This window comes from Dryas octopetala, chromosome 2 (genome assembly GCF_963921425.1).
Source record: "Dryas octopetala chromosome 2, drDryOcto1.1, whole genome shotgun sequence".
NCBI lineage: Eukaryota > Viridiplantae > Streptophyta > Magnoliopsida > Rosales > Rosaceae > Dryas > Dryas octopetala.
In genome coordinates, this window is record NC_141367.1 from 6,086,596 (window position 1) to 6,114,223 (window position 27,628).

The 27,628-nt window shown below is 37.5% G+C and overlaps 3 protein-coding genes, 1 long non-coding RNA gene and 1 other non-coding gene across 5 annotated transcripts; 2 read left to right on the forward strand and 3 right to left on the reverse strand.

Annotated features, from left to right (window-relative positions):
- Positions 1–5,978: 5,978 nt before the first annotated feature.
- On the forward strand, positions 5,979–6,551 carry LOC147292726 (uncharacterized). The gene is made up of 3 exons (XR_015120902.1): positions 5,979–6,044; positions 6,153–6,379; positions 6,480–6,551. It is a non-coding gene; the product is annotated as an uncharacterized LOC147292726 (long non-coding RNA).
- A 3,110-nt stretch (positions 6,552–9,661) lies between these two features.
- On the reverse strand, positions 9,662–9,768 carry LOC147292727 (small nucleolar RNA R71). The gene has a single exon (XR_015120998.1). It is a non-coding gene; the product is annotated as a small nucleolar RNA R71 (small nucleolar RNA).
- A 58-nt stretch (positions 9,769–9,826) lies between these two features.
- LOC147292728 (uncharacterized) lies at positions 9,827–17,747 on the forward strand. Its single transcript, XM_086230907.1, has 8 exons — positions 9,827–10,217; positions 10,482–10,699; positions 10,829–11,239; positions 12,316–12,559; positions 12,755–13,009; positions 13,394–13,535; positions 16,926–17,262; positions 17,742–17,747. Exons 1-8 carry the CDS (start codon positions 9,827–9,829, stop codon positions 17,745–17,747), a joined length of 2,004 nt encoding a protein of 667 aa, XP_086087033.1.
- Positions 17,748–18,104: 357 nt separating this feature from the next.
- Positions 18,105–21,234, reverse strand: LOC147292729 (uncharacterized). The gene is made up of 7 exons (XM_086234354.1): positions 20,953–21,234; positions 20,024–20,280; positions 19,757–19,927; positions 19,548–19,655; positions 19,366–19,435; positions 19,155–19,250; positions 18,105–18,514 (listed from the first exon to the last, which is right to left on the reverse strand). The coding sequence occupies exons 1-7, from the start codon at positions 21,187–21,189 to the stop codon at positions 18,419–18,421; spliced, it is 1,035 nt and encodes a 344-aa protein (XP_086090480.1). The 5' UTR covers positions 21,190–21,234; the 3' UTR covers positions 18,105–18,418.
- LOC147292730 (uncharacterized) lies at positions 21,230–26,445 on the reverse strand. The gene is made up of 9 exons (XM_086230908.1): positions 24,005–26,445; positions 23,802–23,907; positions 23,021–23,703; positions 22,237–22,732; positions 21,914–22,126; positions 21,726–21,818; positions 21,463–21,576; positions 21,325–21,381; positions 21,230–21,283 (listed from the first exon to the last, which is right to left on the reverse strand). The coding sequence occupies exons 1-9, from the start codon at positions 26,443–26,445 to the stop codon at positions 21,230–21,232; spliced, it is 4,257 nt and encodes a 1,418-aa protein (XP_086087034.1).
- Positions 26,446–27,628: the final 1,183 nt, after the last annotated feature.

Sequence of the window (27,628 nt, forward strand, 5' to 3'; positions counted from 1 at the left end):
AAAGCCTAGGGTTTACTCAAACGTTATCTCGAAACTAAATCGATTAGTTTTAGTGAAATGAATACGAATGCCCTCATCGGTAAAATACCAAATTAAGAATCCAGGTTTCGGATTTCGGGTTCAATAATTGAAATGGCATCGGGTTACGAATTCTCCCGAGCCAAGGTACCTGTTAAGACCAGACAACCAACAATTCGATATACAGGATTCACAACTTGGCCGTTCAACAGCCGAAATGGGCGGTAACCACCACGCCAGTGGCTGCCCGGCCCTTAACAACACACAAATACTCACCGATACGCAAACATACCCTAGAATTGGCCTCTGAATGTCCTGGGGAGGCTGATTGACAAGGAAGACCACTCGACCCGCCACCACCTGTGGCGGAGCTGGCGGTGGCAGCAGCAAAACATCACCTCGACAGAAAATTCAATCCAAAACAAGCCCACATTCAGTCCAACAATTTACAAGAAACAAATAAAAGGAATTAGGACAGAAATTGAGTAACAACAACTCAACCCGGCCACCACACGCGGAGGAACTTGCGCTGGCTGTGAGTTTCAAACAGAGTTCTATTATAGTGGTAATTGAGTCAAACAAAGTACAAAAACATGTAGAGGAAAGAGAGAGAGAGGATTAATTCAGGTACCTCACTCGACGGAAACGCCGCCGGAAAAACCAAAAACTGGTCGGAGAAGGCAACTGGCCCTGTGACTTCGTTTGGCGTGCTGCGGTGGTCCGATGAACGATCGAGAACCACCCCTGGACTCACCGCGACGAGGGGGAGAAGACCCAAGTGGTCCGGCGTTGCGTCTTGGCCGGAGACGGCAGATCGTCGTCGCTTGGCTTCGATCGGGTTTGGCCTGGATTCGAAATTTGGCTGGGTTTCTGGGTGATCCGAGACCAAAGGAAGAGAGAGGAAGGGACGGCGAGCTCGGGGAGCTTTCGTCCGCCTCCATTCGCCGCCGGACGCGCGCCCACGCGCCGGTGACAGGACGGCGGTACTGAACAAGCGAGAGAAAAGAGAGAGTGTGTATCGGGGAGAGAGGAGAGAGAATCCTCCCCGAAAATTCTAGAATTTTGGGTATTTATAACCCACTCATGCCAAATTACGAACTCGTGAACTCGAGATCTATCCAACGGGTCCAAAGTCAAAATCAAAAATCTACTAATTTAAAAGTCAACTTTGGGTCAAGCTCAATTTAAAACAAAATTTAAAATTTAAAATAAATCCGAAACCTTTTTAATTTTCAAATAAATTCTTAAGGTATTTAAAATAAAACTTTGAAAAATACGGGATCTCACAAAAAGTGCCAAGCAAAAAGTTGCCAAGCTTCTATAACAAAAAAGTTGTTATTTTCCTCTAGATTTAATATTTCAATTCTTGCACCTTTATTTACCTTATTCTCTTTTCATCCACTTTATTTGCTTTTTAATTTAGTTGCATTTTATTTTAAGTTGCCTCACAAACCAACAAAATTTTCAAACTAGGTTAGCTTTAAATTAACTTAAGTTTAAGCTTAGTGTATCGTTTTTCATCACTCCTTGAGGTTCGACTTCGTTAATATACTACTAGACTCGTATATTTGCGAGTAAATAAAATTTTACAACAATTTTTTGGCGCCGTTGCCAGGAAGTGTTTTGATGCACTAGTTTAGGCTTTTTGTTTGTTTAAATCTTCCACTAGTTTTCATTTATTTTGCTTTTCTAAAAAAAAAAAAAAACAAACACAAAAAAAAAAATTCGAATTTTCCTTTAATTAGTATTTTTTTTAGTTTCCTTGTTCCTTTTTCCCACTTTTATAAGTGCCGAAAAAAAAAATAAAAAAAAAAAAATTTCTTTACACTTTCTTGCATCTCTTCTCTTGTAGGTGCCAAGAAAAGAAAGAAAAAATAATTATATATTTTAGCGGTCTTCTTTATTTTGTGCTTGTGATTAACATAAATTCTTGCTTTTATTTAGCATATTTATAGTTTTCTCTTTTTTTGTAGCTTTCATAACTAGTATCTAACATCATCTTTTATTTTCTTTACCATTAGTTGTGTCTTCTTTGCTATCTAAAAAAAAAAATTATATATATAGTAGCATATTTATTTTTTTGTTGTCTTTAGGTTGTTGCATCTAGTTTCAATTGTTGAATTTTTCTTCTTGCTTTTATTTATTGTTAAAAAAAAAATATATTTTTGTCATTTAGTATAATTTGGTTAGATCTTATTTATTGTTCTGTTGTGCATCTTCTCCATTGCAACATTAGATAAGGTAATTTCTATTTTCTCTTATTTCATTTCTCTTTTCCTATTTTCATTTATTGTTTATTTTTATTTTAGTTCTATTTCCCTTTCTCCTTTTGTGGTAGTTTTAGTATTTATTCTAGTATTTTCTTTTTAGTGCTTGCATTGGGGAGAAGTTTGCAAATGTGTGGTCATCAAGAAAGGAGAATTGCTAGTAAAAGTTTGGTTGCCTTCTCCTAGTGTGTTGTGGCCAATGTCACCACACTAGTGGTATACTCTAAACTTTTTTTTTTTTAAAGCTTTCTTGAGTGGTGTTTGCCTTACTTGTGCAATTTCAACTTCCATATATCTTTGTTTTGTTGGTTGTTGCATCTTCAATTAGCATTCTTGCATAATCAACTAGTAAGGGCATTCACCCCCAACAAGATAAGGATTGGATTTCATCACCAAGTCCTTGCCCACCTAGGCTAACCATCTCTTGCATTTGTTAATCCCAAACTCAATTTAATTAAAATCAAGTAGACATTGGCCAAAGGGTTCACGAAGCTCATAGGACCCTCTTGGAATGAGTCAATTAGTGGATACTCCGGTGAGTGTTTTTGAAAGTACAATGTCTAGAAAGCACTACAAGAATATTGTCAATAGATATCACCCATTTTATATCAGATTTGAATGTGACTGATATTATAAAAATTATAATATCAGATAATTTTTTAACTGATTTCTAAACTTTATTAGATATCACATGGTTTTTTTCAACTGATATATAATATTGTCATTTTTCTAAGAACTTATAAAGACATCAGTATAAATTGTTAACTGATATCTTAAAACAACACTTATAATTTTTTATCCTAACACTGATATGTAATGTGTTTTTTCTGACTTAAATTTTTTTGTCCTACTCCCAAGTCCCAACACTTAGACATATACAGATATACTAAAAATTAAAAACCTAGGTCGATCTATCTCTCAGCTCACTTCGATCTCTGTCTCTCGATCTCTCTCTTCACTTATTTTAAACTCGTCTCATTGTCTCTCCTCTTCGACCTCCTGATTCTATCTTCTCTCTCATCTCTCTCCCTTACGTCGTGAGTTTTCTCCGACCACTCTTTCTCCGTCCGACGACTGATGATCATCTTCATCCTCCTTTCCCCATACCCGTGAATCACCCAGAAATCCGCCGCACTCAAAAACCCAACCCAGAACCCGATTGGAGATTCGCAGGGGCGAATCGTCGTTCCCAACCGCAACGAGGTGCGGGACCTGCCAAGTTATGCTCGCCATTTCTTTCTGAGCGCAGGGGTGCCATCGGATTTCTCATCCGATAAACGGCGGAGGAAAATCAAGGTTTTGCCGATTTTCCCTCGCCGAAGTTGCCTTTGATTCCGGCGGCGTTTGGATCATCCACCACCCCACTCAGCTTCCTCTTGACTTCATGAACTCAATGGTGGTCTCCAATTGTTCATCGGACCACCACAACGGCCGAATCGAAACCCTAAAGGCCGGCGGCTCCTCCTCTTCTGTCCGGCGAATCAGTGGTGATTTTGGGCAATTAAGGGTATAAATTTCAATCCTCTTAACCTCCTCTTGCTTTTGGGTGGATTGAATTTGGTTAATTTTGCAGGAATTGAAAATCACCTCGAACCCAAATATTTCGTCTTCTGTTTAATTCTCTGATTGCATGTTGTCCGATTTCTGGGTTAATCCATCTCAGACCTATACAACACAGTCACTCGGCCTCAGGTTAAGAAAAATAATTTATTTTCCTTTGTTTTGTTTAGGTTTGATTTTTGTTTGATATTTTACTGGTGTTTTGTCATTGTCTACATCTTGGGTTTTCTCTTTGTTTGCAAGTTGTATTTGGATTTTTCTTTGGGTCGGCATCCTTCTCTACAAAAGATAGTGATTTGTTTTAATTCTTCATGTCATTTAAGTGTTCTCTGTTTTGGTTAATTTGTAGTTTAATTTATTCTTGCTTTCAATTTTTGTTTCTGATTTTCACCTTATGGACTCCTCTCTCTGTAGAAAAGCCTCGTTCTCTTTTCTGGTAGTAGTTGTGGTAATGTGAATTGGGTATTATTGCTACAATTTGGGTGTTGATTTCCTAGTAGTGTTGTGATAATGGGTATCATTACAACCATGTGTAAATAGGTTTGGCAGAAACTTTAGCATTGTATAGATATATATACTCTTGAGAAATGGGTGAATAAGGAGGAAGAATTGTTTAATTTGTTCTTTACTTTGCAACCTGTCTAAGTAGCTACTTTGAGTGTATCTTGATTATCTAAGTTTAAGTGGATTTACAGATGAGACAATTCTTTTCATTTTCTCTATATATATAAAAAAAACAATGGAAAAGGTGGTATCATGCTCTTTGCATTGTGTTAGGGAATTCTCCTCTCTCAATGTTGTGGCTTTACCTTTTTTTGTTAAGTCAATGAATCTATGAAGATCTATGAAAAAAATCTAAACCTTGAGAGTGCTTTTAAAAAGTATAAAATAAGTTAATTATTGATGATCACAAATAAGTTAACTATATTGTTCTTGTTTCAGACATGTGGGTGGTGATTGGTGAATTAGATTATACAATTGGAATACTCTGAAGTTTCTTTGTGTTCATGAACTAACACAGTAGAGAGATTTTGTCTCTTAACTGGGATGTAATTGTAAATTTTTGGGTAGAATTGGTCATGAGAAATGTTTCCATAGCTGAATTGCTTTTGGGTGATGGATGGCAGAGGAGTTTCCCTACGACTGTGACAAGTGTCAGAAGGGGTTATGCCATCTAAGGTTTCTTAAGAAATACTGGCAGCATCGTGGAACTTTCACTAGATTGCTATTCAGATGTTGGAGGTTAGGATATAAATAAAAAAATAGATAAAAAAAAAACGGTTAGGAGACGCTCTAATATCAAGTTGGGGGGCAGAAAGTAACGGGATAGACACACGTAACCTTCTTTGTGTGGATGACACATTTATTTTCTTGTGGTCAGAGGTTACTGAACTTAGATATTAATCATTAAGGCATCAGCTGCTTTGTTTTGAGACTTTTTTATGCATAAAGAATTAAAGATAAATGTTGAGAAAAGTGAGACAACCCCTATTAGCACATTGGGGATGTTGAAGGGCTCTGAGCTGTGTTTGGTTGTGGAGTAAGTTCATTGCCTATGTTGGCACTTCTTTAAGTTCTTCATAAGCCATAGGTATTTTGGATTCCATACTGCTTGTTTTTGTCAGAAGACTGGCAGGTTAAAAAGCAATACTTTCGAGGGGCTATTTAGATTGGCAATAATTATTCATGTTTTGAGTCATATTTTAGAGTTGTAATACTGTCACATTTCTGCATTATTTGTTGAAATGTACCGGAATAGTTTTTTTATATTTTTTTTTTTTATATTGCTTTTGTAATTTCATTTCATGTGTGCCTATTCTTTGGCCAGTTCCATGTCTTATTTAAAAAGCAATATTTACGAGAGGCGGTTTAGATTGGCAATAATTATTTATGTTTTGAGTAATTTTATTATCAGAGTTGTAATACTGTAGGAACTGCATGCATTATTCTTGTTGAAATGTACGGGAATATATATATTTTTAATTGCTTTTGTAATTTCATTTCTTGTGTGCCTATTCTTTGCCAGGTTCCATGTCTTACCAGATTTCGATGAAGGTAAGCGGAGCTGTCGAAGAAAATTAGAGCGTCATAATAACAGACGGCGAAGAAAACCTATTGATTCTAAAGGATTGAGTGGAAAGGAATCTCAAAGGGAAATTCAAACTGAAGATGCCAGTTGTGATGGTGAAGCAGGAGAAGGTATTTAGTGTTTGTTTTGATGCAACCAGCTTGTAAAAGGAGCAGTAAAGTTGTTTTTCCTTACTGTAAGAGATGTCTACTAGTCTAATTTATATATCTAACGTACAGACAATATACAGTTAAGCAGTCAGATAAACGAGAAGGAAGAATTGCCAGAGTCTGAAGGTGGACGTATTCCTACCCTCTGTTCAGAGCCAGATTCCCAGAATGTCCATAGTGATGGTGTTGTATCTTTTTTGGCTTCTGGTGAAACGCAAATGGATGGAAGAAAACATGATTCCAAGAACTCTCTTTCTCCGCCACAATGCGACAACAAAAGCGTCTACTCATCTATGGTGGGTCTTTGCTGAATGCTGTGTTTGCTGCATGACTATAACATTGATGTTTATATGAGGAGATATTATTGAGATATACTGATTTGATACAACCTTGTAGTGTCCGACAGGTCGTATCTCATTCAAGCTCTATGATTGGAATCCAGCTGAATTCCCAAGAAGACTTCGGCACTAAGTATTATTAAAAGATTGTTGTTACAGTTTAGTATATACAAAGAAAAATTTATTTTTGTGGCATGTTATCAGGAATTGATTAACATGTGGGTAGATGTATTAACAGATATTCCAGTGGTTGGCCAGTATGCCGGTTGAGTTGGAAGGGTATATCCGCCCTGGATGTACTATCTTGACTGTTTTTATTGCAATGCCAAAGTTTATGTGGATGAAGGTAATGATGTTGGTAGTCTTAGTTTGCAAGATTGATATTGAGTTTTTTTGTCACAGTTTTCCTCTCACCTTGACCTCATAAATTTTGTTCAACAACTTTGGTTTTGATCATTTGATGATATTGTTCAGTTACTTGAAGATCCAGTATCATATGTACACGACTTTGTTGTTCTACCTGGTAGGATGCTATCCGGGAGAGGCAATATACTTGTTTATCTGAATGACATGATTTTCCATGTAGTTGTCTGCAATTGAATAATCTGATCTGCCTTTTATCCTTTAAGTGGTTCAATAAACAATGTAGAAACTGCATGCATGCATACCCAAATTTTTGACTAAGTTCAACTTGGAGAAACTGCATCTTTGATGTTTGAGAGAGAGGTATTTGAAATTAATGTGAAAGTTAGAGTGGAGAACCTCTGAGAACCTCTGCTGCTTTGTGTCATATTGTTACTATATATTATTAATTTGAAACAGGGTTGCAACTACAGGGAGAAGGAATATTTGGTGCTTTTCTTATAGTGTGGTCTCTTTTCAAGGATAAGCAATTTTCTTAAAAGCACACATATGCATGAAGCAAGGAAATGGGAGGGTTGTTAGGCAGCAACTCATTTTTTAGTGCTGCTATTGTCCATTCAACTACTCTGACTTGCTTTTATTCTTTATGCATATGCATGTTTAGTTGAAAATTGAGATTAATAAGGCATGCATGTATTCAGTATATAGAACTTATGAGATCAATGAATTTGTGATTAAATTAAAGAATATATGTTCCTTTGATGTTTTCAGTGGTCCAATATGAAGACCAAGCGAAGCGGATACACACAAGATCAAATAGATGAGTTGCGTGTGAAATGGGGAGATTTTCTGAACAATTATCTTTAGACCGACAAGTTAATTGGTAGGTGGTGTGCATTTTGCCTTTTTTGTGGATAGAAGAAAGCTGTCGTGCATGCTCATTTTTTGTAAAGCATGGAAGAAGATTGAAGATTTGGTGCTTTTAATTAGATCATACATGCTGCCATGACTATTTTGTAAAGGATGGCAGAATTGAAGATAGAACTAGCTAGCTAGCTAGACATAGTGCTAATTTGCAGATTAATTAGGCTAGGTGCTGTCATGTTATTTTGTACATGTGGGCAGCGTTTGGTACATTGTTTTGGTTTTGTAAAGGTCTTAACAAGCAGGGTTTAGGCAATATTGCCTTAGTTATTAGGCTGGTGGCATGGTATGTTTAGACCTCTACAAAACAAAAAATATATATATGGTTATCTTGTTGGATATTTGTATTGTTATTGGTGATTATGTACATGTAGGCAGCTTTGAATATTGTTATTGGTGATTATTGAAATATATGGAATGAGAATGCATGGAAGATTTTATGGCTGCACAAATTTATGTACATGCTCAAATTTATGTATTCATATCATTTTTTAGGTGAAAAAAAACTGATATAGCAAGTTGTATTCCAATTTTCTTTTGTGAAATCGACATACTAAACGATATCAGTTTTAGACTAATAATTGATATTTTATAACGCTTTGATATCAGGTTCTTTCTCAGATCTGATATAAAAACAATATTTAGATATCAGAACCTATTCCATACCTGATATTGATATCAAGATTATATATATCAGATTCTACTATAGACCTGATATTGATACTATAGTTTTATATCATGTTCTACCTCAAACCTGATATTGATATCGAGTTATATGTCAGTATTAGTATCCAATACGATATCTATTGACCAATCCTGTTGGTACTTGGATTCTATAGATATCAGAAATAATATCAAATTGGATATCCATTTTGTATTTAGGATATCAGGTTGAAAAAGAAAAATGATATAATAAACAATGTTTACATATCAGTTTAAAACTGATATCTAAAATACCATACATTAGATATCACGACGCGCTATATCAGACGGCTACCCAAATAGATATCAGTCCACGACTGATATCTATCGACATTTTTCTTGTAGTGAAGGTTATTTAAGGTTACAATCATCTTGATGCTTAAAAGGGACTGGTTTTTAAGAGAGACCGTCTGTGACTCCTCCACTCCGTCCGGAACCGACCTGGTTGTATTTTTGAGAACCTTATATCGGTACGCCACTAATTTGCTTTGAAAGAGAGGAGGAGCTTGTCTAGTGTTTAATCAAGATTAGGATTGTCTAAAAGACATCTCCCAAGGCTAAATCAAAGATAATTAAATTGCTTGTTTGGATTAACTCCTTGTTTTGTGACTTTTTTATTTAGTTGTGTTTGCTTTGTTTGTTAGTTTATTCATATTTTCATCTAAAAAATGGTAGTTAATTAATTAATTTAAAATTTAAAAAAAAAATTAAAAAAAAAAATTTTTGAAAAAGTTTTTGAAATTCTTTTCTTGAAAACCATCTAGTGTATGCTTGGTCGCCGTTCATTGAATCACGATTTAGCACCTTTTGACCTTAAACTTGAGAGAACACTTAGACATTTAAAGAGAAGAATTGAACCGATAATTGAAATGGGTGAAAATATTGAAATTCGTCCGTTAAGAGAGTATTTTGCTCCCCTCATCCTTGACACCCCTTCTTGCATAGTCTTGCCCCACACTATCGCAACTCATTTTGAGATTAAACCCTACATCATTCAATTGTTGTCCTCCTACCCCGGATTGGATCGAGAGGACCCGTACACACATGTTAAAGAATTTATTGAAATTTGCTCAACCTTTAGATACCAAAATTTTCCCGATGAGTCCGTGCGTCTCTGTTTATTCCCATTTTCGGTCAAGGACAAAGCGAAAGCTTGGTTGAACTCCCAGCCCCCCGGTTCCATCACTTCATGGGATCAACTTGTTCAAAAATTTTTGTCAAAATTTTTTCCAATGTACGTCTAGGACTAACGCGCTTAGGAGAGACATTTCAGAGTTTAGACAAAAAGACGATGAGCAGTTTTATGAGAGTTGGGAGCGATTCAAAGACTTAATTTTGAGATGTCCTCACCATGGTTTCGAGACGTGGCGTTTGGTGCAATACTTTTACAACGGTTTAACTCAAATAAATTGCAATATGGTAGAGTCCATGAATGGGGGTGCATTTTTAAATTTTGGGGAAGAGCAAGCCTATGATTTTTTTGAAAAATTGTCCGAAAATTCTCAACAATGGAATTTTTCCAACCCACATTATAGACAAGCCAAAGAACCAAAGCGTGGGGGGATGTATGAAGTAAGAGGTGATGTAGACTTAGGGTCTAAGATTGAGAGCCTAACGAGAAAGGTGGAGGCCTTGGCCTTGAGTCAAACCATGAATGCCGTTAACCATGTCCAAAATGAGGTTTGTTCTCATTGTGCTAGCCCGATGCATAATGTTCAAGCGTGTCCTTCCTTGTATACTTTTTCCGAGAGTAATGTTGAGCATGCGAATGTCCTTAACAATTTTAGGAAGCCGTTTGTGAACCAAGGTACCTTTTCCGAGACCTACAACCCCAATTGGAAGAATCACCCAAATTTTTCTTGGAGACAAGGCCAACCCCAAACACATTTAGGAGGAAATTCAATGTGAAACAATTCATTCGATCCTCCTAATCCCTCATATTCCCATGTTCCCCATGTTCCTCATCTCACTCCTCAAAGTGTTGCCCCACAACAAAATTCATCATCACCTTTAGATGACACACTCCAAAAGTTCATACAATTGACTGGTCAAGCCTTTGTTGAGGTTAAAGCTTCCACCCACCAAAATACACAAGCCATTGCAAAGCTAGAACATCAAATTGGTCAATTAGCTAACATTGTGGGGGAGAGAGAGAAGGGAAAATTTCAAAGTCAACCCATTCCTAATCCAAAAGGTCAATTTCATGTTGATGCATCTAGTTCATCCAATACTTATGAGCATGTCAAGTCCATCACAACCCTTAGGTCGGGTAGGCAAATTGATAATAAGGTTCAAATGCCCAATTTGGAAAAAGAAAATGATGAAAAGAATGAAAATGAAAATGAAAAAAAAGAAAAAAAAGAAACAAATGGATTAGGTGGTCTAGAGCCTAATGTTGATCACATTGTCAAGTCAAAGGAAAAAGAGCCTTTAATTTTTGATCATTCTCCAACTTTTGTCCCCAAAGCCCCATTTCCTCATAGGTTGGCTAAGACAAAGAACAATGCACAATTTAATGACATCCTAGAAGTGTTCAAGCAAGTCCATATCAATATTCCCTTCTTAGATGCCATCAAACAAGTGTCTTCTTATGCTAAATTTTTGAAAGACCTTTATACCATAAAAAGGAGAACCAACGTTCCAAAGCAAGCCTTTCTCACCGAGCAAATTAGTTCAATTATCGAGCATCGAATTCCGGTTAAGTACAAGGATCCCGGTTGTCCTACCATTGCCTGCACGATAGGAACTCATCATATAGGAAGAGAATTGCCAGATTTAGGAGCAAGCGTGAACCTTTTACCATACTCCGTTTATGTGCAACTTGGCTTAGGAGAGATGAAACCAACCTTGGTGACCCTTTCTTTGGCGGATAGGTCAGTTAAAATTCCTAGGGGAATGGTGGAAGATGTTTTGGTCAAAGTGAATGAGTTTTATTTTCCCGTAGATTTCATTGTGCTTGACACCCAACCCTTGCCACCGCAAATGCCCAAATTAATTGTAGGAATGGAGTCATGAATTTGTCGTTTGGGAACTTAACTATGGATCTTAACATTTTTAACATAAGTCACCAACCACAAGAGGGTGAGGATAGCATTTGTGAGGTTAATTTAATTGAACAAATAGTGGTAAACTCTTTCCATATGGATAGTGTTAAGGACCCACTAGAAGCATGCTTAGCCCACTTTGGTTGTAACTTTGATTTTAATGAAGCCATAGAAGAAGTCAATGCACTTTTAGAGTACTCCACACCTATCATGAACACCACCAATTGGAAACCAAGGGTAGAACATCTTCCTCTTTCCAAAAATCCTCCACTTCCTTCCACTATTGAGCCACCTAAGCTAGATCTCAAACTATTACCTGATAACCTCAAGTATGTGTTTTTAGGATCTTCCGATACCTTGCCCGGCCGTGATCATAGCCTCCGATTTAAATGATGAGCAAGAATGCAAGCTTGTGGAAATTTTGAGGGAACATAAGGAAGCCATAGGTTGGTCCATCGCTGACATTAAAGGCATTTCTCCATCCATTGTCATGCATAGGATCCACTTAGAGGATAACACTAAGACTTCTCGTGAGTCCCAAAGACGTTTAAATCCTGCCAGAAGGAAGTAGTGAGGAGTGAGGTTTTGAAATTGTTAGATGTTGGTGTCATTTACCCCATTTCCGATAGTCATTGGGTGAGCCCTGTCCAAGTTGTTCCAAAGAAATCTGGCATCACCTTTGTGAAAAATGAGGACAATGAATTGATTCCCACACGAGTGCAAACCGGTTGGCGTGTGTGCATAGATTATAAGAAATTGAATGCCGTCACTAGGAAAGACCACTTTCCTCTTCCTTTCATTGACCAAATGCTTGAGAGGTTAGCCGGTCATGCCTATTATTGCTTTCTTGATGGTTATTATGGGTATAACCAAATCCTCATTGCACCCGAGGACCAAGAAAATACCACCTTTACTTGCCCATTTAGTACTTTCGCTTACCGTCGCATGCCCTTTGGGTTATGTAATGCACCCGCCACCTTTCAAAGGTGCATGATTTCTATTTTCTCCGACATGGTAGAGCGGTTTCTTGAGGTTTTTATGGATGATTTTTCCGTCTTTGGGTCTTCTTTTGATGAATGTTTGCACCATCTTTCATTGGTTTTAATTCGTTGCAAGGAGAAAAATCTTGTTTTAAATTGGGAAAAATGTCACTTCATGGTCAAAAAGGGTATTGTATTGGGACATATCATTTATTCTAAGGGAATTGAGGTTGATAAGGCTAAAGTTGATCTAATTTCTAATCTTCCACCTCCACGTACTGTTAAGGAAATTAGATCTTTCTTAGGACACGCCGGTTTTTATCGAAGATTCATCAAAGATTTTAGCAAAATTTCACGTCCCTTGTGCAATTTACTTGCCAAGGATTCCTCTTTTGTCTTTGATGATGATTGTATCCGTGCCTTTGATAAACTTAAGTCTTTGTTGACCTCCGCTCCCATCATTAGACCTCCCGTGTGGAGTGAACCCTTTGAGATTATGTGTGATGCATCTGATTACGCAATAGGTGCCGTTTTGGGACAACGAGTTGATAGGTTGCCCCATGTCATTTGCTATGAAAGCAAGACCCTCACTGATGCCCAACTTAACTATTCCACCACTGAAAAAGAACTTTTGGTGATTGTCTTTGCGTTAGACAAGTTTAGGTTTTACCTTTTAGGCACAAAGGTTATTGTTTATTCTGATCATGCGGCTTTAAAATACCTTTTATCTAAAAAAGATGCTAAACCCCGCCTAATCCGTTGGATCCTCTTGCTCCAAGAATTTGACATTGAAATCCGTGACAAAAAGGGGTCCGAAAATGCGGTTGCCGATCATCTTTCTAGATTGATAGTTGAGTCATGTGAGGAGTCCATTCCCATCAATGAGACATTTCCTGATGAGCAATTTCTGCTTGTTTTCCAAACACCATGGTATGCGGATATTGTGAATTTCCTTGTCACTAACGAGATGCCTTCCCATTGGACCAAGCAAGATAGATCTAAATTTCTAGCTAGAGTCAAGCATTATTTTTGGGATGATCCTTACTTGTACAAATATTGCCCTGATCAAATCATTAGGAGATGTGTCCCGAATAGTGAGCAATCCAATATCATTTCTTTTTGCCATGACCATACTTGTGGAGGCCACTTTAGTGCTAAGAAAACCGCCGCCAAGATCCTTCAATGTGGTTTCTATTGGCCTTCCCTTTTTCGTGATGCCCATGTGTATTGCCAATCTTGTAAGAGATGCCAAAAGTTAGGGAGTCTCACTAGGAGAAACATGATGCCTTTAAACCCAATCCTTGTTGTCGAAATCTTTGATGTTTGGGGCATTGATTTTATGGGACCCTTTCCTAATTCTTTTGGAAATTTGTACATACTTGTGGGTGTGGATTATGTGTCCAAGTGAGTAGAGGCAATTGCATGTAAAACCAATGACCACAGGGTAGTGCTTCTGTAACGACCCGAACCCAAGTCTTAATTCTTTAATAAAAAAATATATATATATATATATCTTTTGGACGGACCTTATCAAATTTTTGGAAGGGAATTCTAGCATTTAGAGGGGTGTTTTAATTCAAAATTTGTAGCCTTTAAGTTCGAGACGGTGAATTAGAACTCTAGTTTCCAAACGCGTAGACAAAAACAGTGTTCAATTTGAGAATTTTAGTAGAAGGGTGGAGAATTTTCTAGAAAGGGGCAATTGGGTAATTTCAAGCCCAAATACCACCATTTAAAATCAGCCATCTCTCTCTCTCTCCTCATTCTCTTTCTCTAGAACTCTCTCTCCCTCTATCTTCATCTTCTTCCCTCACCGCACCCTCCCCTGCGCGCGTCACCAGCCCCCACCAGCGATCATCAGCCACCACCAGTCACCACCAGCGACCGTCAGCCACCATCACCGGCCACCCATCGCACCCCCCAGTGCCGACCAGCCCCCCGAGCCTAGTCTCTCTCTCTCTCTCCCTTTTCCTCTGTGCGCACTCAACCTCTGCACCTAGTCACCATTTCCGTTCACGTCGCCGGCCATTCCGACCACCTGAGACCTCCGGCGACCCTTCCTTTGGCCGACCAACTTAGCCTGGCCCTCCTCCTGCACCGAGCAGCTCCCACGGGTCGGAAACGACTCAAGAACCACCTCAAAACCGCCGGCCTCATCCTTCAATTTCCGGCCAGTTTTCACCACCAATTTTCGAGGATTTAAATGGGGTTTTCTCATTAAGGTATGGGCTGCCAATCTCCCAGTTTTTTTGGATGTTTTATTTTGAGTAATTGTAGAGAATTAAAATTGGGGTTTTAGGGCCATTTCGGGTTTCAAGTTGGATTTTCAATTTGGGAGCGAAATATTGTTGTTATTTTGGGACAATTTGATTTCTAGAAATTTCAATTTATGCTTAGGATTGAGAAATTGATTGGGCCTTGTTGAAGTCATCCTTATTTGGTTATTTTAGCCTTGAAAATGGCCACTTTGGGCGGCACTAGTGGTAGTCGTGCTCACCGCTGTCATAACGTGAAATTTAGATTTGCTCCAAGAGCAATTTCTAAGTAGGTTGTTGTTTTGGCTAGGTCCGGAGTTGTTGGAGAAGCCGAGAAGTATTGGACATAAATTTGTGACCTTGCCGATACAAAATTCATCTTAGGAAGAATTTTCCGATCAAGGTAAGACCTTCCGCTGATTTTCTTTAGTTTATGATGTGTTTTGGTGTTGTGGTTGAGGGTGGATTGAGCCAAGGAGATTCGAAGAAGGAAGTAGTGCTTACGGGGTTATTGTGCATTAAGTAAATAAATCCTCGGGTTAATTGATAAATGGGCGTGGCAATTAGGTTCAATAATTCTTGTACACACTTTAATTATTATCGAGTCAAGACTAATTGAAATTTATGGTTTATTCTTTAGGTGAGACGACTGGGGTTCGTGACGATCCGGCGGAGGATCGAAGTTAGAATTTTCTCACTGTGAGTGGACATTACTTCCTTAAAATGATTTATGAAATTTGCATTTTTATCTTGGTTAATTGAATTTGATTTGGGATTTGATAAAAATGTTAGATTTCGGATTTCAAATGCTTTATAAGAAAGTTTTTAAAACATATATTTACGTGTTGATTTTAGTGAGTTGTTGGGTTTTGGAAAAAAGAATTTAGTTTCTCATTTTATATACAAGGTTCATTTAATATTTCAAATTTGTCGAAAAGTATTATTTTGATTTATGTATATTGAATTTAATTCGGATTTCGTATGTTGGCTTATGGAATTTAAGTTTCTTTTGGGGAAGTACCTTGATATTTATTTTTGGTGGAAAAAGGATGTATTTGGTTTATGGAAAAATGGTTTTCAAACCACCTTTGCAGTACCCTCCAGGTTATCAGATTTAATAGGTCTTTGGGACCCATCACGATGCACATATAGGCTTTGGGCCGTGTGTCGGGATGTTTCGCCCTTTGGGGGCCGCTCTGCGTGCACGTACGACAGATTTTTAGGCTCTGCATGTGTATGACAGATTCTCGGCTCTGCGCATGTATGACAGATTCTCCGGGTAACTGACTGGTGTGTGTTTTCAACTGTTAAGTATTTTAAGTGATGGGTTTATGGCAGAAAAAAGGTTTTTAAGTATGACGGTTTCAGTTGAACAGTTTTATAAATTTTTTTGTATGTTGAGAGTGGTTTGAGAAATAAGTTTTCAGTTTAAATTATTTTATTACAAATGTATTATACAGTTTTATTTCGATATTTTATTTTAAATTTATAAACTACTCAGAACTTTTAATGTTTGAAGTTTTATTCGATAAAGAGTTGGTGCTTTGGTTTAGTTTTACAATACTCTTTAAGCCTGAAAATGATTTTAAAACTGGGGGTGTTCAAAGAGCGACGTGAGGTTTTAGAGTTAAAAATATTTAGACTTGATTTCATTTCCATTTAAGTGTCCACTCACTGAGCCTGTCTCACGGTTTGTTTTGTTTTGTCTTAAATTTTCCCCCCAGGTAGTGGCTTTGGTGGAGGTCGAGCCAATAACGTCGAGGCATTCGCGTCCATCTCCCTAGTCGGACTCTGTAGGCGACACTTTATTATATAAAATTTCCTTGTAATAGGATAGGAGCTCTGATAACCACTCTAAAAATTTTAAGTTGGATTCTCTGTGAAATTGTTGGGTCTGAGACCCTATTTGGTTGTGGTAGAGGTGGTTGCTGTTTAGAAGTGTTTTTAACAGGTTTAAAATTTCTGGGTTAGTCCATTTTCAGGGGAGGTTCTGCCGAATTTTCGGTAGGATTTTCCTTGAATTTGGATTCCCGCAAGACCTCTCCGGGTTTCAGGGTGGAATCCGGGGGCGGTCCTGTCAGCTTCGTTTCTTGAAAGAAAACATTTTCACTCGATTTGAGACCCCACGCGCTATCATTAGTGTTGGTGGGAAACATTTTTATAATAAGCCATTTGAACATTTAATGAAAAATTATGGCGTCACCCATCGAGTTGCCACCCCTTACCATCCTCAAACAAGTGGTCAAGTTGAGATTTCTAATAGGGAGATTAAGCATATCTTGGAGAAAACAGTTAACCCATCCCGAAAAGATTGGTCTTTGCGACTCATTGATGCGTTGTGGGCTTACCGAACCGCTTTTAAAACCCCTATTGGAATGTCTCCTTATCGCTTAGTTTTTGGGAAAGCATGTCATCTCCCTGTTGAATTGGAATATAGAGCATTTTGGGCAATAAAACAATTTAATTTTGCTCTAGATAAAGCAGGAACCCATAGGAAGCTCCAGTTAAATGAGCTTGAGGAACTAAGGAATGATGCATATGATTGTGCTAAAACTTACAAAGACCATATGAAGGTGTTCCATGATAAAAACTTTTTGAGGAAAACTTTTTCACCTAATCAAAAAGTCACTACAAGAAAAATGTCGATAGATATCAGTCGTGGACTGATATCTATTTGGGTAGCCGTCTGATATAGGGCGTCGTGATATCTAATGTATGGTATTTTAGATATCAGTTTTAAACTGATATGTAAACATTGTTTATTATATCATTTTTCTTTTTCAACCTGATATCCTAAATACAAAATGGATATCCAATTTGATATTATTTCTGATATCTATAAAATCCAAGTACCAACAGAATTGGTCAATAGATATCGTATTGGATACTAATACTGACATATAACTCGATATCAATATCAGGTTTGAGGTAGAATATGATATAAAATTATAGTATCAATATCAGGTCTATAGTAGAATCTGATATATATAATCTTGATATCAATATCAGGTATGGAATAGGTTCTGATATCTAAATATTGTTTTTATATCAGATCTGAGAAAGAACCTGATATCAAAGCGTTATAAAATATCAATTATTAGTCTAAAACTGATATCGTTTAGTATGTCGATTTCACAAAAGAAAATTGGAATACAACTTGCTATATCAGTTTTTTTTCACCTAAAAAATGATATGAATACATAAATTTGAGCCTGTACATAAATTTGTGCAGCCATAAAATCTTCCATGCATTCTCATTCCATATATTTCAATAATCACCAATAACAATATTCAAAGCTGCCATGTACATAATCACCAATAACAATACAAATATCCAACAAGATAACCATATATATATTTTTTGTTTTGTAGAGGTCTAAACATACCATGCCACCAGCCTAATAACTAAGGCAATATTGCCTAAACCCTGCTTGTTAAGACCTTTACAAAACCAAAACAATGTACCAAACGCTGCCCACATGTACAAAATAACATGACAGCACCTAGCCTAATTAATCTGCAAATCAGCACTATGTCTAGCTAGCTAGCTAGTTCTATCTTCAATTCTGCCATCCTTTACAAAATAGTCATGGCAGCATGTATGATCTAATTAAAAGCACCAAATCTTCAATCTTCTTCCATGCTTTACAAAAAATGAGCATGCACGACAGCTTTCTTCTATCCACAAAAAAGGCAAAATGCACACCACCTACCAATTAACTTGTCGGTCTAAAGATAATTGTTCAGAAAATCTCCCCATTCCACACGCAACTCATCTATTTGATCTTGTGTGTATCCGCTTCGCTTGGTCTTCATATTGGACCACTGAAAACATCAAAGGAACATATATTCTTTAATTTAATCACAAATTCATTGATCTCATAAGTTCTATATACTGAATACATGCATGCCTTATTAATCTCAATTTTCAACTAAACATGCATATGCATAAAGAATAAAAGCAAGTCAGAGTAGTTGAATGGACAATAGCAGCACTAGAAAATGAGTTGCTGCCTAACAACCCTCCCATTTCCTTGCTTCATGCATATGTGTGCTTTTAAGAAAATTGCTTATCCTTGAAAAGAGACCACACTATAAGAAAAGCACCAAATATTCCTTCTCCCTGTAGTTGCAACCCTGTTTCAAATTAATAATATATAGTAACAATATGACACAAAGCAGCAGAGGTTCTCCACTCTAACTTTCACATTAATTTCAAATACCTCTCTCTCAAACATCAAAGATGCAGTTTCTCCAAGTTGAACTTAGTCAAAAATTTGGGTATGCATGCATGCAGTTTCTACATTGTTTATTGAACCACTTAAAGGATAAAAGGCAGATCAGATTATTCAATTGCATATATTACAAACCATACTTTTAAGTATTTAATCCAAATGCATGAACAACACAAACGCAATACAATCTAGCTTGGGTAGATATTTTTTTTATTAATTGGAAATCTGACCTTGGTCGCATAATCAAGGTTGGTATCCTCAATAATTTCCTTCATGTACTGCATCACATAGTAACCACACTCAACACCACCAGGTTGCTTTGGACACTATGCATGATATATCCAAAAAAATGGCACACAGTTAATATTCAAGCCATATGCATATGTGGACTTGTCAGACAAATAAAATTAAGGTTAATGACATTAAAGGTTGAGGACTTACGAATAGATGCCTCCACTGGGGCGTTTTCTTAGTTGTCCTACCCGTGAGTCCATTAAAGTGTCTAATAGCACTTAATCAACAAAAATTGAAAATTTTAATTATATGTCTTGAAACAAAGATGGTATATAAATCTGGGGAAAAAAAGAGTGGTTACAATGAATCAAATAAAAGTAAAGTCTTACTTGTTGACAATTGCCATCCACTCTTTGTCATGGGTTTGCTTCGGAAGAGGGTCCATGATAAAAACTGCATCTTTATCTTCATTGATAATGGTCAAAATCCAGTGTGCCCTTGAAAAGGTTAACATTAATCAGCAAGTACAATCTGATTTGCCCATATGAAAACAATTTGCTTTAAATTAATCAATAGATAAGTAATTTCAGAAACTTACCCAGAATTGTATGGAAGTAAAAAAACACGATCTGATTTGCCCATATGAAAGCGATCTGCTAAATATTGTGATCGCTGTTGTGAGTCGCCTACTCCAAGTGAGATGCGCGAGGGGTCCACAAATGCAACCATTTCTTCCATGTGTGAGTTCAAAACCTTTTCATATAGGTGCCTAATTATTTATTTCAATTAGTTCATATCCTACCAGCTACTAGATCAGAACTTAAATATTAGAGAAAATACTCATTGAATCAGCAAGCACAATTACCTCATGTAAAGCACGATGCACGTGGCCGATAATTCTTGCATCTCCATGATGGAAGTAATGTCCTCTTTCAAGATGTATAGACGTCGGACATGCCCAAAGAATTCTTCCTCTAAATCTGCTGCAATAGCTCTTCCACTTGTGGCCATCGCGTCACACGCAAAACGATATAAGGCCTTGCAATTCGGAGGCACTCGCTTGCCAGCTTCTGATGTCTTGAATAACTCTTTCCTTATGACAGGATCCTGTTTTTTTTGTTTCTAGGGTGTTAAGAAAAAACAAGCAACACTCGTTAGAATAATAAAGATACATTATAAGGTCCAAAAACTTATAGAACAGTCAATAAAAGACTGTAGGCACTGCCATGTATGTCCCAAACAATGCCCACATATAAATTAGATTAATCCACAAAGCACAAATTACAAGAGACAACAATATAAAATGAAGTGCTCCTATTTGCAATTGCAGTGTGCCAAAAAAGTTAGTTGCTAATTTTTTGACGTACTTTCATGGATTTACTGCTAATAGGATAGCTGAACTCTAGCATAGAAGCTAATAACCCTTCCAAGACTTCAAAAATCCTTCCCTACACTATATAAGGATTTGGATAACTTGTATACAAAGAAAAAATGGCTAGAAAGGTCTGCCTTTAATGAGCTCATATAGGTTTAAGGCTTTGTATTCAGTTTTTAGTTGATGCTTTAAATCCAAACCCACACTGACCCAAATGGAACTATACATGCTGAGCATCAACCATTTAGTGACCCATCATTCAGCTTTATGTAACACCCACTACACCAACCAAGCCAAACTTATAGAACAGTCAATAAAAGATTGTTTTAAGACTGTAGGCAAACATTTTTTAAGGTATGTTTTTACAAGTACATGTTCACAAGATTATCATAATGGAAAGAGGGATCGAGAGCAGCTACCTTGACAGTTTCTGCAATATCGACCTCTTCAACCTCCACTACTTCAACATCAGCAGCTTTCTTTTTCACCTCGACATCCACACCCTTAGCCTTGTCCTCGTAAACACAGCTTGCTTTATCTGACATCAAACCTTGGCCTGCAGGTACCATCTTTGGTGTAACAGGTGAATCACCACGTTGTTTCTTCTCTAATATTTCAAGCCTCTCCAAAAGCCCCTCACGGTCCTTCAGAAACATTGCAATCAGCTCTTTCTTTGTAATTATCTCCCTCGGTTTTTTAGGTATGTTGAAGTACACATGAGGGTTGACATTCCCACCTACTGCTCTGACCCTACCAGAATGCTCAGGTGTGTTCAAAGCCATTGTCAGCACATCATTAGCACCCTCAACCTGTAACTCTCCATTTTTCTTCTTTTCCAGCAAATCATCCTGACATTATAATGCATAATTTAAATAATTATCAATGAATAAGCAATGGCAGTCATGTATAAGCACAATGTAAATCCTTACAATGATATTCACTACTTCAGAAACTTCCTCATCCAATTTCCCATTAGAGTCTTCTCGTGCCCTCTTCCATAGGACTGAACGGTCGAGGTCATCCTCCCCAAAACTTTCTTTCCTCTAAGTTATAATAAAAATAATGCACAATTTATAAGTTTATAATTAAAACCACTAAAAGATGAGGCCTTTATTAAAAAAAAAAATATCAGAACTTGTGGGCTTTTAAATAAGGCAAGTGCTGCCAACAGATGGATTGTTAAGAATCTTACCAAAGTCTCCTCCAATCCAATGTAGCCCTTCCGTGAAAGTTTATGATGATACTTCCTCTTGAGGGTTTTTTGACGTTGAACCTCGTGTTTTTCCTACAATTAAGACAACACCATATTGTCAAATAAAGTACCTACCAGTCAGTTAAGTCAAAACACATAAATCTAAATTTTATACATATATAACATACCATAAAGGACTGCGTAACCCTGCCAGCAACAAACTGATCCCAATGGACTTGCTCGATGCTTTTATACTCCTTTGGTGGTGATTTTAACATCTTCTCATCATTTATGAATGGGAGAATGTATTTGCGTGTCAGCATAGTCTTGAATGTTCTCCATTTGATGCCAACGGACGACAAAACATGTTTCCTGCTTGACGGGTCCAGCTCAAATGCACCCTACATCAAGTGGATCATTAAAAAAAAGCACATGGTTATCCACTAAATAAAGTAAAAAAGGCTAAAAGGAAGGTGCAGTTGCAAGTTCAATTCTAAGGTTTCATAATTACCATAACATCCTCCCATATGTTCTGTTTTATGGTGTCATCTACAGCTGGCCAGTTTTTATAAATGATTGGCACTGTGGTCCGAGCTAAAACCCCAATGTATGACATAAAAGTTGTCCGTCCATCTCCGCAAGGTGCGCCAAAGGAGTTAAACTCCACTTTCACCTTTCTTCCTTGTGCTTTCTTCACAACAACTCTGTGCATGGTTGTAACCCCACGACCAGTCTGCTTGGCCTTGGACTTGGCATTTTTTGCCTTGGACTTGGCTGGTGATGACACATTTTTGGCTTTGGGTTTGGCTGGTGATGAGGTCTTTTTAGCCTTGGACTTGGCTGGTGATGAGGCCTTTTTAGCCTTGGACTTGGCTGGTGATGAGCCCTTTTTAGCCTTCCACTTGGCTGTTTCAACAATTTTTTTGGCCAGCTGTGTTGAGTTGGCCTTCCACTTGGCACTTCTCTTTTTCCTTGGTGTAGCCATTTCTGTTTTGCAGCTGTGGCTCCTGTTCCATATGAATAACAAATAAAGTCAGTATTAAAAATAATTTACTTAACAATTAAAAATAATTTACATATGAATAATTTACTTAAATGATTTACTTAACACAACTACAAGATCACAAATACAAAATAAAAGATCACAAATACAAAATACAAATAAAAGATCACAAATACAAAATACACATATAAATGATTTACTTAACACAACCAGCAGCAGCAGTACCATTACACATACATATATTCTCTCCATTACATTTTTTGCAAATAATGCACAATAGCAGCTCTATTACATTCTCTCTATTACATTGTTTTTCTTTTTATTTGCATGATGTATCCATATTCCCTCACAATCAGGCCTCTTGTAAGTGGTGTCATCCTCATTCATCAGCTCATCAAATTCCTCAACAGATGGAAGGCCATTGGTAAAGGACTCATGATCAATCACATTGTTCCCTAAATCATCCTCTTGAGAACAGTCATAATAGTCTTTATTAGGGGCTGCAATCACGACTGACCAGCTCGAATCAAGTGGATCATCTACATAAAAGACTTGCTTCACTTGGGCAGCCAATGCAAACGCATCTTTCTTATGACCTATTCTATTAAGGTTAACCAATAAGAACCCTAGGTCATCTATCTTTATGCCCTTATTATTCTCTACCCACATACACTTAAACAAAGGAACCCGAAAATCACAATAATCTAGCTCCCAAATTTCTTGGATAACCCCATAGAAAACCATGTCAGTGTAGACCGGATTCTTATCTTTTGCGCTCGCCACCTGCATTGTATTCGCCACCAAGGTAACCCCACTATTTTGGACAGAACGCATATTGTCCCGTGCCTTTGTGTGAAAATGGCACCCCCCAATCTCATAACCCTCATACTTCAGCACACTCATTGGTGGACCGTGAGCTAGCCGCCTCAATGACATTGTTATCTCCACCTCTCCAAGTTCAATTAGATGTAAAACCTATGGTAACAAAGATTGAGTTACACTTTGTAAAACTTTTCCAAAACACCAAAATTTTGTAACAGTCAAAGCTTTGTAAAGGTAACAAAGTAGCATACCTTTTGACGTAACCAGTAGATAAATTCACGGTTGTGGGCTTCTAGCAACCACCTATCACTTTTTTTTTTACTTGCATGTAATTCTTTCAAGTAGGCCTTGTGTTCTCTACCAACAGATTCCAAACAAAAACATCAAAATGATGATTTCAAATTAAATTAAATTCAATATGTTATAAGTCTAAGTGGTGGATAAATACACTTACTCGGCATAAGGTTCGACTTCTGAGGCATTCTCCAATACAATTCGGTGTGCTTGCTCCCAAGATTCGCGGTCTACTAAATGTGCCTTAGCCCCTGAGAGAGGTCTATTGCTGTTTTGTGCCCCCATCCGCGAGTGAGGAATTCCAATTGCTATTGCATCAGATAAATAGTCGGAGCAAAACTCCACAGCTTCCTCAGCGATGTAACTTTCAGCAATGCAGCCCTCCGGTCGATTACGGTTCCGTACATAACCCTTTAAGACTTTCATGGCTCTTTCAAATGGATACATCCATCTATAGCAAACCGGTCTGCACAATCGAACTTCTCTAACAAGGTGAACGGTTAAATGCACCATTATATCGAAGAACGAAGGTGGGAAAATCTTCTCTAGCAAACATAAAGTTTCAACGAGATCGTATTGCACTTTATCCAACTTCGACACATCAACCACTTTAGTGCAAAGAGCATTAAAGAAGAAACATAGCCTTGTTATTGCATATCTCACGTGGATGGGCAGCACCGAACGTATGGCGATGGGTAGTAATTGCTGCATCAACGTGTGGCAATCATGAGACTTTAAACCAAACAATTTCAACTCTTCCATGGATACGAGGTTTCGCACATTTGAAGAATAACATTCCGGGACCTTAGTACCCAACAAACACCTACATAGTGTTTTTTTCTCAACCCTAGAAAGAGTATATGGAGCTGCTGGCAAAAAAGTTCTTTTATTCCCAACCTCGGGTGCCAAGTCAAGTCTAACTCCCATTTCCACCAGATCTAAACGGGCAGCCACACCATCTTTGGTCTTCCCTTGAATGTTCAATAGAGTTCCAATAATGCTATCGCACACATTCTTCTCAATGTGCATTACATCCAAGCAATGCCTAATATGAAGTGACTTCCAATACTCAAGGTCAAAGAAAATTGATCTTTTCTTCCAACATGAAATAAGGGATTCACCACCTTTTGGCTTAGTTAACTTAGTCTTCCCGAAGTTACAATTGATTCCAGAAACTTTTTCTAAGACATCTTCGCCACTTAAAGGTGTAGGAGCCTCACGATCATCCTGCTTGTTATTAAAAGCAGCCTTTTGTTTTCGATATGGGTGGTTGCGGTCCAAGAATCTTCGGTGGCCTTGGAAACACATTTTCTTACCATGTTTCAAAAAAACCGAATCTGTGTCTTCTCCGCAAATGGGACATGCTTTATAACCCTTAACCGTGCACCCAGACAAGTTACCGTAAGCAGGAAAATCATTGATTGTCCACAAAAGTACAGCCCTCAAAAAGAAGATGTCTTTTCTAAATCCATCGTGCACTCCATCAATTCCCTCCCACAAGGTCTTCAAATCATCAACCAAAGGTTCTAAGTACACGTCTATATCGTTTCCCGGCTGCCTAGGACCAGAAATCAGCAAGGTTAACATCATAAACTTCCTTTTCATGCACAACCAAGGAGGAAGGTTATAAGTCACTAAAAGTACGGGCCAACAACTATACCGGCTGCTAAGGGAACTGTGCGGATTTATCCCATCAGCAGAAAGGGCAAGCCTTAAATTTCTAGGCTCACTTGCAAAATTTGGCCACTTTTGGTCAACCAACTTCCAAGCTGGAGAATCAGCTGGATGCCGCATCATGCCGTCACTCATTTTGTGTTCAGCATGCCAAGTCAGATTCTTTGAAGTCTCACAAGATTTAAACATCCGTTTAAATCTTGGAATAGGTGGAAAGTACCACAACAGTTTTGCTGCCACCCCTTCCTTCTCAACTTCTTCCTTGTTGACCTTCCACCGAGATAGATCACACTTGGGGCACCTTGTGTCATGCTCATATTGTTTTCTATACAAAATACAGTTGTTCGGACATGCATGAATCTTCTCATATTCCATTCCTAAAGCAGCCAATGTCTTCTTCGCCTCATACGTAGATAAGGGAAGCAAATGATCCTTTGGAAGCATATCTCCAAAGATGACCAGCATATCAGTAAAGCTATTGTCGGAATGACCATGTTTTGCCTTCAAATTGAACAACTTGACTAGGGCAGATAACTTGCTGTAATTATGACAATGTGGGTATAAGGGTCTCTCTCCTTCCTCAACAAACTTCATAAACTCATCCGGATTCTCATTGAAATTATCAAATGCACCTTCGTACATGTTGACTGTTTCAGACCCAAATACATCATGTTCTGACTCCACAAATGTAGGGGCAGCACACTCACCATGCCATATCCAATTATTATATCGCTTGTCTATACCATTAAAGTAAAGATGCTCCCTTACTATCTTAATGGTAAACTTATTCAAGTTCCCACATTTCACACAAGGACACTGAATGTACTTATGATTGGTAGCATTCCCTAATGCAAATGCCAAAAAATTCTCAACTCCCACCTCATACTCCTTAGTCATCCTATCAGCATGCATCCAGGTTTTATCCATTGCCCTTAATTGTCGATATTAACTTCACATAAAGAGACAATAGCCAATTCAATATTAATGTGCAATCAAATTAAAATACAAATTTCTCACCTAGCCTCTTATGAAACAAATACTCATTAATACATTTTAATTTTACCCTAAGAGACAAACATTCATGTACTGCAATTTACATATAAGATTCAAAACATCTATGTTATATATGGAAAACAAAAAGCTCATAAGAGACTTTAGAGGGACAACCTATTATTCCTAAAACTCAGCAAGTGTACCATACAGAAATCTACACTAGCCACTTTATTGTTCCCCCAATTTTTTTCAAATAAAAAACTTATATGCATACTAGGACAGCTCTTATGTCATATTTACAAGCACAAGCTTAAAATCAGAAGACCAAAATTGAACAGCAGCATGAATGTGATCGAAGTAAATAATTAAGAAATATACCTAGGTTAGCAATTCCTCATGTGTAAAAAGGGCTGCTGGTTATGTCTTCTAATACAAACAAAGTAAACCTGAAAAATGAAATGCACAATTTATAATTTGCTAAAACACAACAGAGTAAGTCAAACAAGGAGCCTCATTCAGTAATTAACTACCAGAAGCACCCATGTGAATTAACAATTAACAACAAAAAATCTTAACAATTAACAACAATGTGAATTAATTAATTTATTAGAAAAATTCCTTAGACACAAGAATTCTCTTTCTGAAGGGTCGCCACTGCAACCTTGACTACTGAAAATCAGATGTGCTTACACATTCTATAAGTACCCGATGGTGCATAGCATACATCAACTAACAGTGTGTCAAAATTGTCTTTTTTTTTCTGTTATTTACAGAAACCAAAACTTTTATTTCCAATAAAATAGCAATAACTAGACAAAAACTACAATCGATCTGTTGCATAGTATGTACAAATTGTTAGAATGGTCTAAAAAGGAAAATAACTTTTTCCTAGAACTCGAACATTCAAGAACTATTCCAGTCTCATATAGGACATCACCAATCCACTTTATGGTATAAGCACCAGTGGAACCATTCAAATGCACCAACTGCAAGGGACAAAAGAATGTCCCTTCCATAAACATGTCTCCATCAAAGAAATAATCTTGCTATACACTGAAAGCACAGCTCCTCTACCAAACTTAAGACGATAAACAATAAACTAATAGCTCAAGTTAAT